We start from the raw sequence: 17,064 nt of genomic DNA on the forward strand, positions 1-17,064 counted from the left end.
TTTCGTACAATGGCATTTTCCAATCAAATGTAGGACCCTTCACGGGATTTTGGCAATGGTTGGGTCATAATACAAATTAATTTCAGACCTTAAGATATGTACGCAATGGACACTGTTCACATCCAAATTCTACACCCAAGTCCTGTTCATTAACATTCAAATCTTTTAGATCCATAAGACAGGCCTTGCTTTGTATATGGGATGTCCAAAAGGTAATGAAAATCATTCATCTTAACATCAAATGATGTGTATTTTTTGTGATGGAATATGAATTGTTCTTTCATTTTTTTTTTGGGTGCAAGAATATGAATTCTTGCCTAAGACAAAAAAACACATCATTTGAAGTTCTTATGGGATGACGGGCATGAAGTTGGTTCACATGAGATCCTCATCAAGGCCTATCAAATGAATGGTTTAGAACTTTTATTACAATGAGATCACACCCCAATGTAGCATTCCCATGGCGTATTATTTCTTTTTAGTTAGGGAAACGTGACAAGAGTGCAATACGAGGACTTCCCAGGAGGTCACTCATATCCTAGTGCTATTTTCACCCAAGCATGCTTAACTTCGGAGTTCTAATGAGATCCAGTGCATTTGTGTTAGTATGATCGCACCCTATGGCCTATTATTTTAAGCTTCACTGTGTGTATGATTGTATTAGTCATACCCTCCTGAAGTGTTCTTCTGCACAATTATTTATGATCCCAAGCTGAACGTACATCCCAAGAGTTTGATAAATGATTAATAGATCAAGGATCTAAAAGCATCTGATCACATTGCTTTCAACGACATTTGGCTGGATTTTTGGTTGCTGGTGGGACCAATGGATCTGATCACACAGATGTCCCAACAGCGGTCCCAGAGAGTGGCCGTTAGGATCAAGCCTAATAACCAACATATTTTTAGCAGTTTCTCTTGTTTTATAGGTAAAGACAAAGAGAGGGGTGTCCTCATAAAGAGAAGAGTGCAAATTTCACTGAAACTCCCCATTAAAGGAACTGCTGTAGTTTCGAGTTACTGTAGACAGAGGCAGAGTCCCATTTGAGATCGTATGCCAGATATATTTCCTTAAGCCAATAGCAACTGACAGTTTCTTTTTGTCTTGCAAATGAAGAAAATTTCCCTTTAAACAAACTCTCCTCATTTCAAAGCCAAAGGTAGTTATTATCCCTCTTTAAATGCCTCCCTTTCTCCTCACCAAAATTACTGTAACTAGCCGCCTGATCTCCCAGTAGACACCATAAACAAAGACAAGATAGCCGACATTACATGGGCCCAATACTTTGCAGAAATATCCCTATAAATCAACCTCTCCACCTCCTCCATTAGAGATCTCATTACCTTAGTTTCAGTAGAGAAGAAGAGGGATCTCTGCAATATGGCCAGATTATCCCTTTCTCTTCCCATTTTTTGTATTCCCCTCCTATTTCTATCAGGTATCTTGACTCTGTTTCTCTTCCTCTCTTAGTTTAATCTTTCTCTACTTCGTAAACATAATAAATCCACACTAAGGCCGTGTTCGTTTCAGATTCTGACTGACAACAGATTGTAAGGCCCTCTGCCGATTATTGGAATCAAAATCAAAATCAATGATTTTGATTCCAATAATCGGTAGTTGGCTTACAACCGGTGGTCACAATCTCAAACGAAGAGAACGCAAGTCTTAGGTTCAAGTCCATAAGACACCAATACCAATGCATGACAATTCTCCTCTGCCTTATTTTGCAGGTGTCTTATCAGCTTCCTTCACGTTAACCAACAACTGCGGCTACTCAGTCTGGCCCGGGATCCTATCCAGCGCAGGCACGGCTCCAATCTCAACAACGGGCTTCGCTCTCCAAACGGGCCAATCCAAGACCCTCTCAGTACCCACATCATGGTCCGGTCGGATCTGGGGTCGGACCCTATGCTCCGAAGACTCTACCGGTAAATTCTCGTGCATGACCGGCGATTGCGGGTCAGGAAAACTCGAATGCAACGGTCAAGGAGCGATCCCGGCGACCCTAGCCGAATTCACGCTCGACGGCAGCGATGGCCTCGATTTTTATGATGTGAGCCTAGTGGACGGCTATAATTTACCGATGTTGGTGGTCCCACAAGGTGGTAAGGATGGGAATTGTAGTACTACCGGGTGTTTGGTGGACCTCAATGGGATTTGTCCCTCGGATTTGAGGGTTTTGGGAAGTGATGGGAGCGAGAACGTGGCTTGTAAAAGCGCGTGTGGTGCGTTTGGTGAACCGCAGTATTGTTGTAGTGGGGAGTACGGGAATCCGAATACGTGCAAACCAAGTTCTTATTCCCAGTTCTTCAAGCATGCTTGTCCACGCGCGTATAGTTACGCGTACGACGATGGGAGTAGCACTTTTACGTGCGCATCCGCGAATTATGTGATCACCTTCTGCCCTACGATCTCCAGGTACGAAAATGAGGGTGGGGTTATTAAAATGAGGGGGTTTGAAAATATCGGGGATTGTTGATTTCAAATTGTTTGGATGAGGATGGATAGTTAGATATTTTATGAACTGAGGCCATACTCGAAAGCTTTTTGAAGTCAAAATCATGTTGAAAGGGGAGCGCATAATCCTACAGGGCAAAAAAAATCATTACCGGACCGTTTGGATACGCGGATTTTAGAATCTGAGTTTTTAATTTGAAAACAGTGTAAAAGAAGGTTCATATTCTGGTGGCTGCATGCTATCCTTTCAGCGTTTCTCGGATTTTAAGTAAGAAAACCAGGTTTTAGAAATCTCATGAGGGTTAGAGACTGTTTTCAAACAAGATTTTAAGCAGCCGGATTTTGGAATCCAGATTTTTAGTTTGAAAATAGTGTAATCTTGGGTTAAAGACGAGAGAAGAAGCAGACCAGCCGTCGTTTTTTACTCATTTTTTTACTTTTGTCCCTTCTTCCCATCAGCAAAAGAGTAGCAGATCGTCCCATATTTCCAGGTGTTAGAAATCTTAAGATGTCGGAGAGATTTTTAAAACTTGATTTTCTTCTTAAAATCTAAGATACACTGTCAAGATAGAACATACAGCAGCTTGATCATGAACCCTCTTTTACACTGTCTTCAAACTAAAAACATGGATTTTTAAATTCGCGTATCCAAACAGTCCCTAAATAATTTCTAATGTTTTGTCTTCCTATTTTACCCTTCAAATTTTTAACAACCCACGGATGGTCTGTTGCAAGTGAGCACAGCCACGAAGACAAACTATGCTGAAAAGTGAGCCTCTCCATGGCTGCTTCCGATAGACCATCCGCGAAATGCCTCTTGCCTAGCAAATCCCAAAAAGTTATCTGAAGTATATTTCAGTAATTAACAAAAATCTGAGTGTAGGGTTTTATAGTAATTTTACACAGAAAATCTTCTAGCTACTGGGATTAAAGGCGTTTTCGTGAATATCACTTCAACGTCCAATGATATTTTAATGTAGGGGTATTTTAGTAATTTTACTCAGAAAATATCTTATATTTAATTATTTACTGATATTGATGGCGGTTTCGTAAATATATCCTCAACACCGACATTCGATATTTTTCGGATTTAATGACATAGGTCGGCTGAGTAGAGGCCGAAAGACACGTTTACGTCTCGGAAACAAATTTCTCACCGCCCATTGTAACGTGCAGGCCACCGAAACGTTACGTCAGCTACTTTTTTGTATACTTTGTATACATGGGCCCCACAATGCATGTGACATTTCGGAAAGTGTGTGTGTGTGTTGTTTTTTACCGAAACGTTACGTCAGGTATCGTTTTTTACTCTATTATTCGTTTTGGTTTTTTTGCAGCCTTAAATCGTCGGACGGAAAGAATCCTGCGGCAGCCGAATTACCACTCGTGAACAGCAGCATGATCTTCACGAGCGGTGATGAGATCAGCCACGCGTCACCACTCATCAAGCCATGGAGAATCCTAGCCGTTGTTATTTTGGCCTTGTTCTTCCAACTCTTCCACTAATTTTTAGCAGAGAATTCTAAATTTAGCTGCACGTGTCACTGGTGGGCCCCACTGGAAGAGAAGATATCACGTGCGTAGAGATAGTGACGTTGTTAGGAGGGAAATTCACTCGTGGGCCCCACTACAAGGAGGGAAATTCAAGATTTTTTAGACTTTTTTTTTTTGTTTAATCTTTTAATTAATTATTAGGACAGAATATTAGGAAAAAAATGAAGAAGAATTACATTGTTTATAGCACGCATATGTATACGCGATTCACACGGTAGGAGATGAAAGGGGGGTGCATAGATTAAAATGTGGGGTGGCTTTTTTGGGTTGCATTCTTTGATAGAATATTTATTTGTTGCTTATGGAAGCATCGCCTAGTAATGCCAAAAGCCAGTTGAATTTTTTTTGTCCTCTCTCTCCCTCTCTCTCTCTCTCTCTCTCTCTCTCTCTCTCTCTCTCTCTCAATATTTGTGGCATTTTGTTTTTATCGTTGTTTGGTCTGGATGTGATCTAAAAGGGTGCTCTTTTACTTGGCTTAGATAATCTATTTATAAAGATAATCTATTTATATCATTTATTGGGTTTCTTCATGTTGATAAGGTGGTAAATAATATTGGCACCCCTCTTTTGTTTTTCCTTTTCTTAGAAAGAGAAATGGGTAAGTGGGGGATGTGCTGGTTTGAAAGGACTTGTTTTGTTTTTGCTCGGGGCAGGGGTGATGCCAGAAATTTTGCACAGGCGGTGAAAAAATTATAGTAATATTTTTTCTCCAAACAAATGAAAGCAATATTATAGTTTCCAAAAAAACCCCTCATATATATTCTATCACCAACATACACTGTGGTAAACAAATATGACATCTTGCGATGGTAAAATTAAAATTTTAAAGTTTTCTATCTTAGGGATGATCGGAAAGGGAGGCATATTTTTTTTAAAATGGGGTAAGTATAAAAAAGTATTAAAAAATAAAGGTAGATTTTTTTCCCAAAAAATTAAGGGGGGCAATTGTCCCCCTTCCCTTTCAAGTGCCATCGCCCTTGGCTCCGGGGGGGGGGGGGGGATACATCAAGTTTACGTAATTAAGAAATGACGATGATTTTTTCACCCCCTGTAGGATAATGCGCCCCACTTTTAACTGATTCGGCGTTGAAAAGCATAAAAGTTTGACTACAATTCACATTAACAGGGGGACACATTATCCTACGAAGGGGTTGAAAAAATCATCACCCTAAATTTTCCCCACGATTCACATTAAAACGGGGCGCATTATCCTACCGAGGGGTTGAAAAAATCATCAACCTAAAGTTTGCCCACAATTCATGTTAAACGTGGGGCGCATTATCCTACAGAGGGGTTGAAAAAATCATCACCCTAAAGTTTGCCCACAATTCACATTGAAAGGGGGTGCATTATCCTACAGGGGCGAAAAAATTATCTCCCTTGAGAAAATGAATGGATGTCTGCTTCATTAGTTGGGACAAGGGAGTTGTTTGATCGGACGGTTATGCAATCTTCTTAAATTTATGGGATCTCACTAGCCGTTTGTGTGTTCTTTTTTTATTTACTCATAACTTACAATAAAAGAATATGACATGAGCACCATTAATTGATTCTCTTCATTTTGTTTTTAGCTAATTTCACTGATTCGATGTTTGACATCTTGTTGCGTACAGTAGCAAGCAACAACCAGAAAATGTGTAAAATAAAGAAGGGAGGTCATTATCAAAACAGGAATTAACAATATCATATCCTCTTAAACATAGTGTGAGATGATATCATCACCACCTGATTTTAAACAAAGTGTAAAATGTTTTTTGTCGTTTTGAGTTGGATTTTCTTAAAGTTATGAAAATACCCATGCACTCAGGACTAGGATGGCCCATCAGATTTTAGTCACGATCCAATATAATTTTGGGCCTTAAGCATTCAATAGACACGCTCAGATCAGATACTGTGGCCAAATCTTGTTTATTAACATTCTCATCCATCAGACAGACTGTGTCAACAATGCCCCTAAAGTTGTGTAAATTCAACTTTCTCAAATGTCATGAGTGAGCCGTGGGAGAAAGAGGGAGAGAGGAGTAGAGAAAAAGGAAAATACAAAAGAAGGAGAAAGAGCAGGAATAAGAAGAAGAGGAAGGAGAGGAGAAGAGAAGTCTTCACTAAATTCGTTGGGTTGGGAGTTCTGGGAGTTTAGGACAATGACTGTGTTACGTGTCCACTCTTGAATAAAGTAGTTGGGGTAGCGTTAGAGTTGTGTGGGTTCTAGATAAGTATGAGAGATTTGATTTGGTCGATGCTAGTTGACTATTTATCTTCTTAGAGTTTATCTTCTAGGAATTTTAGTGGGACTCTTCCTATATTGTTGGGGATTAACACTGGTTGTAATCTTTTATATAAGGAGACGAAAAATAAAGAAACGTAGGCTGATTTTTCTATCTTACACTAACGTGTAAAATTTCTTTTTTTTTCTTCTGTTTCATCTACTTCCCTTGATTTCTCAAGACAGGGAACACTAAAAGTGACCTGCCCATACCAGATTGGTTGTAAATCTACCTACCATTCTTATTGTACACGCGTTGGCTAAGGTTGGCTGAGCTGAAAACCCCCCAAAATCATTATGAAGGACAGAGTTAGCCTCTTTAATTAGTTGGAGTTACTTTTTAGACATTTAGGGGCTGTTTTGGATACACGGATTTTATAATCCAAGTTTTTAGTTTGAAAGCAGTGTAAAAGCGGGTTCATGATCAAGCTGTTGTATGCCGTCCTGACAGCGTTTCTTAGATTTTAAGTGAGAAATTCATGTTTTAAAAATCTCTCCTGCATCCTAAGATTTCTAAAACCTGGAAATATGGGAGGACTTGCTACTCTCTTGCTGGCGAAGAGAAGGGCGAGAAGTAAAAAACGACGCTAGTCCGCTTCTTCTCTTGTCTCTTAGCTACAATTTTGAAAAAAATATTCTAAAATCCACATATCCAAACGGCCCCTTAGATTAGACACATTATATCTCCAAAAGAGCAATTTTAAGAGGCTGAAAACTAACACAGTTTGGAGTCGTAGACAAACCACACTGTGCCCCGTATCCGATCATTTGCTTTTCATTGTGAGTGAAATGAGGTCTTGGAAAGGGATGCCATACGCTATTAGAACCATCGACGAACCTAAAAAGGGTTGAAGCTTATCATTTTATAGGATCATTGGAAGACCTGTCTAAACTATTCTAGAATTTGTGTTGAGGTTAGTGCAGAGAAAGAACTCTCTAAAAATTGTCCACATCGAATATGATTGGAAGCCATCGGCCTGCGACCTTTGCAAAGACTTCAACACAATGTCCATTATCACTTAAACAAAAAGTGACAGAAACCTCCAAAGTCCAAAAAATGGAATGGGTCCCAAAGAAAGACAATGATCTCAGGGTTGAGGAAACAAATACTCCCTCCGGTTCGAAGGCAGAAAATCCATTCAAGTTGAACCCGTCTGGTCTGGGTTGAACCCGTTGCAAGTTGCACCCCTACTAATGAGGAGTGCCATTATCAAAAGGAAAGAGCTAAAGAGATTTTAGAAAAAAGGAGGTAAAATTTTTTGCTGAAATTAGGAAGGTTTTAGATATTCCCATGTCGGAAAAGACAGGGCATTGGACTTTATTGTTGTGCCTATTGCTTCATGTGCACTTAAAGCAACCACAAGTTTCAATCCTACGTAAGTGAATGACCATACCACAACCCTCATCGGCTGGACATGTTGAGTGAAGGGCTTCCTTTAACAACCTGGGCCCCCTCAAAATACATATCATGTGATAAAAGGGGGACCCTAAGACAAACCTTACGTGGTGCCAAGTCAGAACCTAAATGCATGTCTCCATGTAGGCCCACACCAAGATTCAGACTATCTAAGTGGGCCCCATATACTATCCACACTCAATTAAGGCTCCAAGGCTTCTTTCAACATCACTTCTATCCTAAGCACATTCGATTAATCTCGACCGTTGAGGGTGAGATATGGACAACACATATTGCAGGTTTGCAATACACGCGTTGCCAGATCTCGGCTGCTGTTTTGTACACGTGGATGATTCCTGATCATGTGCCCTTGTTTATCAACTTAGGTCCTAAGTCACATGATCTTATTATCTAAGTGTATAAGGGTCATGATATCTGCACTTGGTTGCTTTGATAATGGCACTCCTCGTAAGGAGAACAGTGCAAGAATATCCTTGTTCTAATCAGTTTTTTCATGACGAGAATATCATTGTTCTTATTATAAAATGACAACCATATCCCTAACTTGATATACGTGGCAATATTTATTGTTGCTCTTTCCGACCATCTATAACAAACATATGCTCATATCATATTTTCCTTTGACCCTGTTTTGATTGCAAGAAAAATATTTCTAAACTATTCAATAAAATTATTGCAATCTGAACATGACTATTGGCTCCGTTTCTTGGACATAAATAAAATGGGCTCGGGTTTGAGCCTGTAGCTCAATGGTTGAAACCTTGTATCTCAACCTTGAGGTCGGTGGCTTGATCTCAGTTTACCTACCAAAAAAATAAAAATAAAATGAGCGTAAAAACAATAGGAGTAATGGAATCATGTCACGCCATTGGATCTCGCCTGTCAATCACGTCTTTCCCTTGATCACGCCCATGGTTTAAAATTTTGGTTTCGGTAACCATTTCGGACCCCACCGAAAACCGAAGTTTCAGCGAAATCCGAAATTTGGTAATTTGGTTCGAAATTCCGGACTGAAATTCCAACCGAAATTTTGTAACTCTTTTTAAAAATAAATAAATAATGGCATTTAATTGAAATTTCTGTCCGAAATTCGGTAAATGGCAAAAAAGGAAATTTCGGTAAACTCCGGTTTCGGTCTCCACCGAAATCCGAAATTTGAAACCATGATCAAGCCCATGCCTAGATCTCACTTAGCCGTTGGATTATGTACACATCACACCCAATGACCGGATCATTTCCATTCGCATCTGCATGCTCAGCCATTGTATTTCCCATCTACAAAAAATGATTCTTATAAATGAGTTAAAAAACGTGATTCTAATACTGAAAGCGAAAAAAAATACCAATGACTCCGATTCCCAATCACCTTACAACACGACTAAGATGTTTTTAGTGTTCTCACACTGAATTCTACCATAATTTGAAAGCAATGGCAACGTGCGTGGTTGCGTGAGCCGACCTAAACCAATGATTCCAATGGCTTTGTAGTTTTAACTTGCGTAAGGCGACCACATTCTTCTCCCCTTGTCTCTGTTTTTTCCATTATTCATACAAATATCACATAATATTATCTATTTTTCTCTCCTCTGAGTATGAAATCCAAAATGCATCTGGGTTTTGTTTTTTCAATTCATTCATCTTATCTTTGAATTTTTTGGAGCTTCAAAAGTTGTTTAGAGTCAAAGGAATGAGAATGATAGAAGTTGATATATTGGAATTTTCACTTGGTGTTTGAATGCACGACATTACAATATACACCCACTACTCATTTTCTAATGAGAAGTTACATTCTGTATTTGAACACGAAAAAGAGTCCTGCTTTTTCACCTTTGACATTTTTTCTCATGTGGGCCAGATGCATTATAGATGTCATCCAAAATGCCTCCTAATCCAAAAAAAAAGGGGGACATGCTATTCCCACTTCCTTTTTTTTTCTAATCACATTCCTCACTTCATAATTCTACTTTGAATTGACATTGGTAGTTTTTCTTTTGTTCGGAATTGTAATTACCTTAAATAGCTAATTAGAAAGTGTCATTATCAAGGTTTAAAATTTCGGTTTCGGTACCGGTTTCGGACCGTGAAATTATGAAATTTCGGTCGAAATCTGGTACTTGACCCGAAACTAATATTTTATTCAATATTAAATTTCGGTGAAATATTAAATTAATATTAAAAAACATATTTTTTGGGTCAAATTTCGGAAAAACCGAAATTTCTACCGAAATTCCGATATCATTTTCCCACAAAGAAAAAAGGGCACATGATATTCTCACATACATGTCAAAAGCTCCAATACAAAATTCTTTAACACGTGAAATATACATGAAACTTGTTTCTTTAGGAAGAAATGCTCTTCAAACCATCGCTTTATGCTATTTGGAAATGGGAAAATAGAAAACTGTGAAGAAAGCCTGATGTATGGTATGTGAAACTAACCAGACCTCACGTGATCACACATGGGAAAGGATTGTATGTGGGCAGTGGGCCCATAGTTAGCAAAACGTGTTTGGGCAAATCAACCAAAAATTCGAGTTTAAGACACTATTGGTTAAAAATTTCGGAGTAAAGAAAACGGAAACACGAAAAAAATGCTTTTAAAATTATGTCATTTAGGAAAGTTGAAAAGTTGGCCCAAAAAACACATTTAATACTTCTAAAACCTCAACTTTAAAAACAGAGTTTTTTTCACTGTAGAAGTTTTAAAATGACGTTTTGCTGACTGTGTGGGTCCACTATAATTGGGTCATTGCTAGATAATTGCACCGACTTCATAGATAGACGTGGCAAAAAGTGACCTGGACCCGCGGGTCCACCCGGCCTGCCTTAAATTAGGGGTACGGGTCACCAATCAGTGACCCGTTGGAAATTGACCTGAGGGTCCACCCGGCATGTCAAAACTGGGCCGGGCCGGGTGGACCCGCGGGTGCCCGTGGAGAAGTATAAAAAGATTTTATTTTACCCTTTTTCGGTAATTGTCATATTTTGCTACATTTTTTCGGTACTTTTTTCGTATTTTTTCTACTTTAGTGCCATTTTTCCACTATTAAGTTTAGTACCGCATGATTTTTATTTATTGCTATTATTTATTGCTAGCCACCTTTGCACAAATCGCACTTCCTGCTTTTTGTACATAAGACAACTCTCAAAAAGTCAACATGAATGGGCTAACAGCGCGCATGATCACATGCAATTGGAGAAGGTGGCTGGCAAATCCCTTTATAAATAAAAAAAATCTTAAAAAATTATGTCAAAAATCCGGGTCACCCGCGGGTTGACCCGACCCGTACGGGTTAAACCTTAGTGACTCGTAAAATTTTCCGGGTCATTTTGACCCGGAACCGTACGTGCCGGGTCAAACCAGGCCCGGCCCGGCCGTTTGCCAGGTCTATTCATAGATGTCTTGCAAATCAACTGTGTGTGGGCCCACTGGTGCAACTTTTCTGAATAATTCCCATTAGACAATGTAAGCTCCCCCATTAGGTCGTGCAGTTATCAGTTCGTTTTTTTTGGGTGTGGAAAAAGGAGATTGTTTATTAAAGAGCAATTCTAGACTGAAGGGAGCCCTTGCTTAGCTATGATGGTGATGTGTAGCCATTAGGAGAACCCTTTCACCTCTTTTTTGCAAGGGCTCCCTTCAGTTTAGACTTCCTTTTGTTTGAAAAATGGAAAAAACAAATCTCTCTGATTATTGCGCTAGAAGGAGGGCTTGAACCTCCGACCTTGTGGTTAACAGCCACACGCTCTAGCCAACTGAGCTATTCCAGCTTTTGATATTGCTTATTATAAATTTTAAATTACATTTTATAATTATGTGAAAACTATCGCCTTGGATTGGTTGACAGTGTTGATATTCTTATGCCTTAGAGAAAATCGGTATGGATCTTTGGTGGTAAACGTTGAATAAAACATTTCATTTTAAGGGTGATCCTAAAGCTTCAAACCTTCTAGAAACCTTCCCTTTTCTCAGTTTCTCCTTGCTCTACGAGGTTCAGTGATGGGAACCCGCTTTAATCGCTCTTTCATGTGGATTAGAAAAGAGAGATTAATACAAGATTACGTGTGCAAGTAGAGGACCAAGATGAACTGTTTTATAGAGGATTGGGAGAGTGTATGGAGGCTCCCAATAGTCAGTTCATCACCTTGTGATATTGGTACTGTACTTTGTAAATAATCTCATTGGCTTTGCAATCTTCAAAATGCTATCCACATCCAATTAGAGTGTCAAAATAAAGAAAGGAGTCTCTATATAAAAACAAGAGAGGTGCATGTCATTTCCTATTGACAAATAAACAAAATCTAATCGCTTTTGTAAACCCTTATTAAACCCAACCATAGTTGTTTCAAAAACCAGATGAACATAATCAATTATTGGATAGAGCAAGCTGAAATTTGATGGGCTTTCTCAGTGTTGAACAGAGCAGCTGCCCTTGGGTATGTGATCCGTGATGATCAACGGCCTCTATGGAAGCAAGAGTGGACTACTTGTTCAATGATCTAAACCATTTATTTGCTAGGGTTAAGTGTGGTGCGCCATACATCAAAACTCTCTCCCAAGTGGAGTCGGGCATGTTCGACCATTATAAAAAAAAATTCCTAAGTTTGTTTTGGATTTTTAGAACTGATTACGAGTTCAAAACTGATTATTGGACTCAAATTTATGTTTAATTTTGAGTACAATAATCAGCTTCGGACTCACAATAGATTCTCTAAATTCAAAACAATTATGGCCTAAATTTTGTCTTGGAAAATGATTTTTCCAAGGTTTGATTACCCTTTTTTTAAAAAAATTATCTACAGAAAAAACATTATCAAGCCTGAGAAAAATAATTTTCCTAGGCAAAAAATTTATTGGGTTTCCAAACATCCCTATTTAATTTGTGGGCTTTTAATAGGGATGTAAATGGACAGAGTTTGGCTCTGATCTACCTATATCTAGGTCATGGTCCATTTGATTTCCTTATGGTGGGATCCTTTGCAGATAGCCTTTTGGATCTTACTTAATTTCTAAGTTTCAAATTCAACCGAACACAGAGCATCCCAGGTCCTACTTATCTTGTACCTCGTTTATGGGGCTATTTGGTTTAGATTATGACAACTGATTGTGGAGTCTCCAACCGATTATTGGACTCAAATCTAGTGCAATTTTCGGTCCAATAATCAGTTGGGGACTCCACAATCAGTTGTCCTAATCTAAAACAAACCGTGCCTGAGACTTACGGTTAGGGAAGGGAAGAGGCAAGAAGCTATAGAGAATGAGAGCGACCAAGGTATAGTAAAAAAAACGAAATGCCAACAAAAATGAGAAGTTGTTTGTGGTATTGGGTAGGATTATTTGATGTAACGAAATCCCTTGTGAATAGACCTAATCATGTCCACTAACGTTAGGATATGGATAACAATCCAAACTAATATCGAACCTTAGGATATGGATCCAATGGACAGGGTCGGATCCAGCCTCTGTGCCCAAATCCTGTCCATTAACATCCGTATCCTTCGGATCCATCAGACCGTCTGAGTCCATGTACACACATGCCTTTAAATAGACAGTTAGAAACTCTAAAACAATAGCCTCCATTACAAAAAAAAAAAAAAAAAAAAAGCCTCGACAAAATGATAGAGTAAAATAGTTTTTTGAGGGAAAATTTCAGGGCATAGCATCCATAACAAGGTACATCTAAATGGTTTGGATCATTGAACAAGTGGCATCCACTTAGTATGATGGGCTACTTATTAGACGGCCAATGCCATCTTTTCGGCACGCCATTAATCAGGATCATCTGACAGGACCCCATGGGCCTATGAGGTGAGGTCAAAAGCTAGCCCAACACGAACTGGGCTAGCTTTACAAAGGTCAATTTCACAATTTTTATTTGGGATAACAGTAAGTAATGAGCTGCTCATTTTAGAATTTTAACATCGATTTTGAGTCCAAAACTGATTCTTGGCAAAATGAGGTGTTTGGTTCGCTGTGGAGAATTAATTTTGGATTCAAATCAATTCTACATCCCAATAATATGTGTCTTTTTGTTGGAATCCGTTTTGAGTCCATAATTGATTCTACACAGGGAACCACACACCAAACTTTGCGAAATGCCAAAATCACGTTTTGGCCTCAAAATCATTTCTCAAAATCCAAAACAAACATGGCTTAGGGAAATCATATCGGAGTCATAAATCCAAAACAAACATGGTACCAAACCAATTGCTATTTCCTGCAATTACCTTTTGACTCCATTTCTTTCGACTTAAAATGGGCGTAAAACAATTTTTACGGCTATTTTTACTTAAAAATTGATGTGAAATTTGTTCTAGGACCATTTTATATAAAAAGAATCAGTTGCCAATCAAAATATAAATAAAAGTAATTCACTCATCCCATACAACCAATCAATTTGAAACCAAAAACATGTGGGACCCACCTAATCTTACAAATGGTGGGCCCACATCGAACCACTGTCACCATTGTTAAGTTCATTGCACAAACTCACAGAGGGTCATTCCTCTTTAGCAGTATCTTATCCTTAGGTGATATAACTTATCTCCAAAGTTCCATGAGAACAAAAGCTGAAGATAGGCCAAATCCTAAAGCAAGAAACACCAATTAGACAAACTACAACACAAAGTAGATAGCAAAAATCATCCAACTTGCTGCTTTCCCCCATCTATTTATATCTAAAACACGTCTTTCCTTGACCTCTTTTTCAACTTATATCCATCAAAAGCTCATGTGAAGTTAATATTTATGGCAATCTTTTTCTTGCCAAGTAGGAGGTTTCCTTCTTTGTGCAAATGGACTAGAAGTTGCACCATCTTTGTAGCTTCTTTTGACCTTCTCTACGTAAGTTTGCATGGAAAGCAAATCAAGAAACAAAAGCGGAAGCAAAAGGGGAGGAATAAGCCCTCTTTTGCCGTGGATTTGCATGGTCATATATTTCTATAAGGAGTGCTATCAAATCAATGTAGTGGGAAGTGGTGCAGAACTTTGATTAAAGGAAAAAGAAACAAAAGGAAGAAACAGATGCTTGATAAAAAGCTATGGGAAAACCTTATCTACAAAACTTTACACATGGATGGATGTCCAAACGTAAAGAGCTGAAAAACTATATAATTTATGAGCAAGTAACCATCTACTTGGTAAGGGCACTCAGAAAACGTGACTTATGAAATTATAATGAGGACTTGGTTTTGATAATTTTAAATGTTGGTTTGCCTCTCACAGATTCATACTTTGTAGGAATCCTGGTTGTTTCATTAAACTTTTTACCATGTTAGACTTTTCAAGGCTAATACCCCTGCTTTTAGAATTTCATTATGTATAACTTGAAACATAGTATAACTCCTTAAATTTGCCTGAATCCCCAAGTTTTCGGTTCAATGGACCATCACCTTAATTTTTTCATAGTTGACTTGTCGGGTAAGTTAGAAACCCTTCTTTTTCTTAGATAGAAAATGGTGATTACTATTAATACCTTACTCCACTTAGCAGTGTAAGGTGACTGTTAGGCCTAAAATCGGTAACAGATATGGCAGTGACGTGTGAGCTGAGCTGGCGGACCCGAGGAGCTGAGGTAAAGGAATTGAGTCTTGCACAAGAGAGCACGAGGTCAGAAGACCAACCCGGAGTCGTTGCTTCGGACGGGCCTTTCGACACTCAAGTCAGTATAAGCAGGAGTGCAGAGCCAAAAAAAACTTTAAGAGTGGTGGTTCAGAAGTTATTCCGCCATTTGCTTTGAGCCTTTAGAGGCCTTTTATAGAAGGAGACCTAGGTTGGTTGGATTACCTACCTGTGGACCCCGATCCCGAGGACGAATGGGCTAGAGACACGAGATCCCACGCCGATCCTCTCAGATCTCCACAATGTGAAGGAGAGCTCTACCAAGGAACTCTCGAAATGATGCCACTCACAGCATGGGTGGCGATATAAATGAGATACCTCTTGATTCAAGGACTAGCCCGGAACCAAGATGTACCTATAACAAATAAGAGTCGCCATCCAGGGAAGTAGGCCCTGGATCCTATGAAATACTCTGTTGCAACGGATAACCAGAGATACAAAAGTTAGTGCCTGATGACGAATGGGGAAGGTATTAAGCGCCCCCAATTCGCCCAAGTGCAAGCACCTGGTCTCTTATGCCATTTTTAATTAATTTTGAAGAGTTTTGGGCTAAAATCATGTGAAATGGGAACGAACACCCCCGAAGAAACGTCTATCTAAGCATGCATGACTCGGGGATGGGCAAAAGAAAATAAACATCCAAATCCTAACTCACCGTATCTACTCCTAACCTATCACATCTAGGAAAGCAATAACATCCGCATGCACAGCTACAACTAAGCAAGTAATAGCAGATATGATAAGCAGAAAAGCAGTAAATATCTACAGCTAAGCATGTGAAACTAAACGCACAAGGAATAAGCAAGCTAAAAGTAAACACACAAGGAACCAAAGACAAACACACGATAAACTAAAAGATGCGAGGGAAGAAAGGAATCAGAAAATAGACGGTATGCGCAAACCCAAAATGCCAAGGAAAAGAAAATGGGACATACGATAGACTCAGGGAGCGATTCTAACGGAATCGAGCTCAGTGATCCTGATCCGCTAAAGATCAGACAAGTCTCGTGATCGTCATAGCCTATCATTAGGCTCAGCGAGGACAATCCCTGTGAAGGGGCCACGCTACGTCGTCGCCCATCCCAAAACCCGATAAAACGTCAGAAAACCGATAAAACCGGCAAACCACGATTAAAATTGGAAATGAAATGAAAAGAAGGCTCCGAGTGACCTGGCAATCACCATCCTTGCCCATTTTGGTTTTTGTATTTTTGGGAAAAGCTTGAAAGATATTTTTAGATGCTGAAATGATTTTTTTTTGAAGGGTTGAAATGATTTTATTGAAAAGTTTGACTAAACTTGGGATGACGATCCCAAGCTACCTACGTACCCTGTAAAAAGAGATCAAGCCAACGTAGTTCGAACAGCTTTTCGAAAAACGCTTTTGTTGTTTTCGATGTTTTTTGGATTTTTTGTTATTTGATTTTATGTATTTTTATCCCTTTTGATCGAAATGGGGTTTTGGCTCAAGAGGTTGCCGTCCGTAATCGCCTAAACCCGACGATTGTTCCCAAAATTGATGGGGATCCCGAAATGCAAGGAGAATCTCAAGGAACGTGTGAAAAGATGAACCCGAAGAAGGGAAGAAGTGAATCCCTAACCCTGCAGAAAATGATCATCTCAGAGAGGAAGGAATCCTTAAGCCTTGTAAGAAAGGATGGCCTCCAAGAAGGGAAAATCCCTAAGCCCATGAGAAATGAAGAGATAGGCAAAGAGACATGAAGGGCAACGGGGTTGTCGGCTAGACTGACTTG

At 39.2% G+C, this 17,064-nt stretch overlaps 1 protein-coding gene, 1 non-coding gene and 1 pseudogene across 2 annotated transcripts; 1 reads left to right on the forward strand and 2 right to left on the reverse strand.

Moving 5' to 3' along the window:
* Positions 1–498: 498 nt before the first annotated feature.
* Positions 499–619, reverse strand: LOC143886955 (5S ribosomal RNA; annotated as a pseudogene).
* Positions 620–1,034: 415 nt separating this feature from the next.
* Positions 1,035–4,367, forward strand: LOC143886474 (thaumatin-like protein 1). Its single transcript, XM_077390449.1, has 3 exons — positions 1,035–1,439; positions 1,732–2,419; positions 3,796–4,367. The coding sequence occupies exons 1-3, from the start codon at positions 1,382–1,384 to the stop codon at positions 3,962–3,964; spliced, it is 915 nt and encodes a 304-aa protein (XP_077246564.1). The 5' UTR covers positions 1,035–1,381; the 3' UTR covers positions 3,965–4,367.
* A 7,019-nt stretch (positions 4,368–11,386) lies between these two features.
* On the reverse strand, positions 11,387–11,460 carry TRNAN-GUU (transfer RNA asparagine (anticodon GUU)). Its single transcript has one exon. It is a non-coding gene; the product is annotated as a tRNA-Asn (tRNA).
* Between the last annotated feature and the right edge of the window lie 5,604 nt (positions 11,461–17,064).

This window comes from Tasmannia lanceolata, unplaced genomic scaffold (assembly GCF_043159265.1).
Source record: "Tasmannia lanceolata isolate RefF3 unplaced genomic scaffold, GAP_Taslan_0.1 ptg000011l, whole genome shotgun sequence".
Taxonomy (NCBI): domain Eukaryota; kingdom Viridiplantae; phylum Streptophyta; class Magnoliopsida; order Canellales; family Winteraceae; genus Tasmannia; species Tasmannia lanceolata.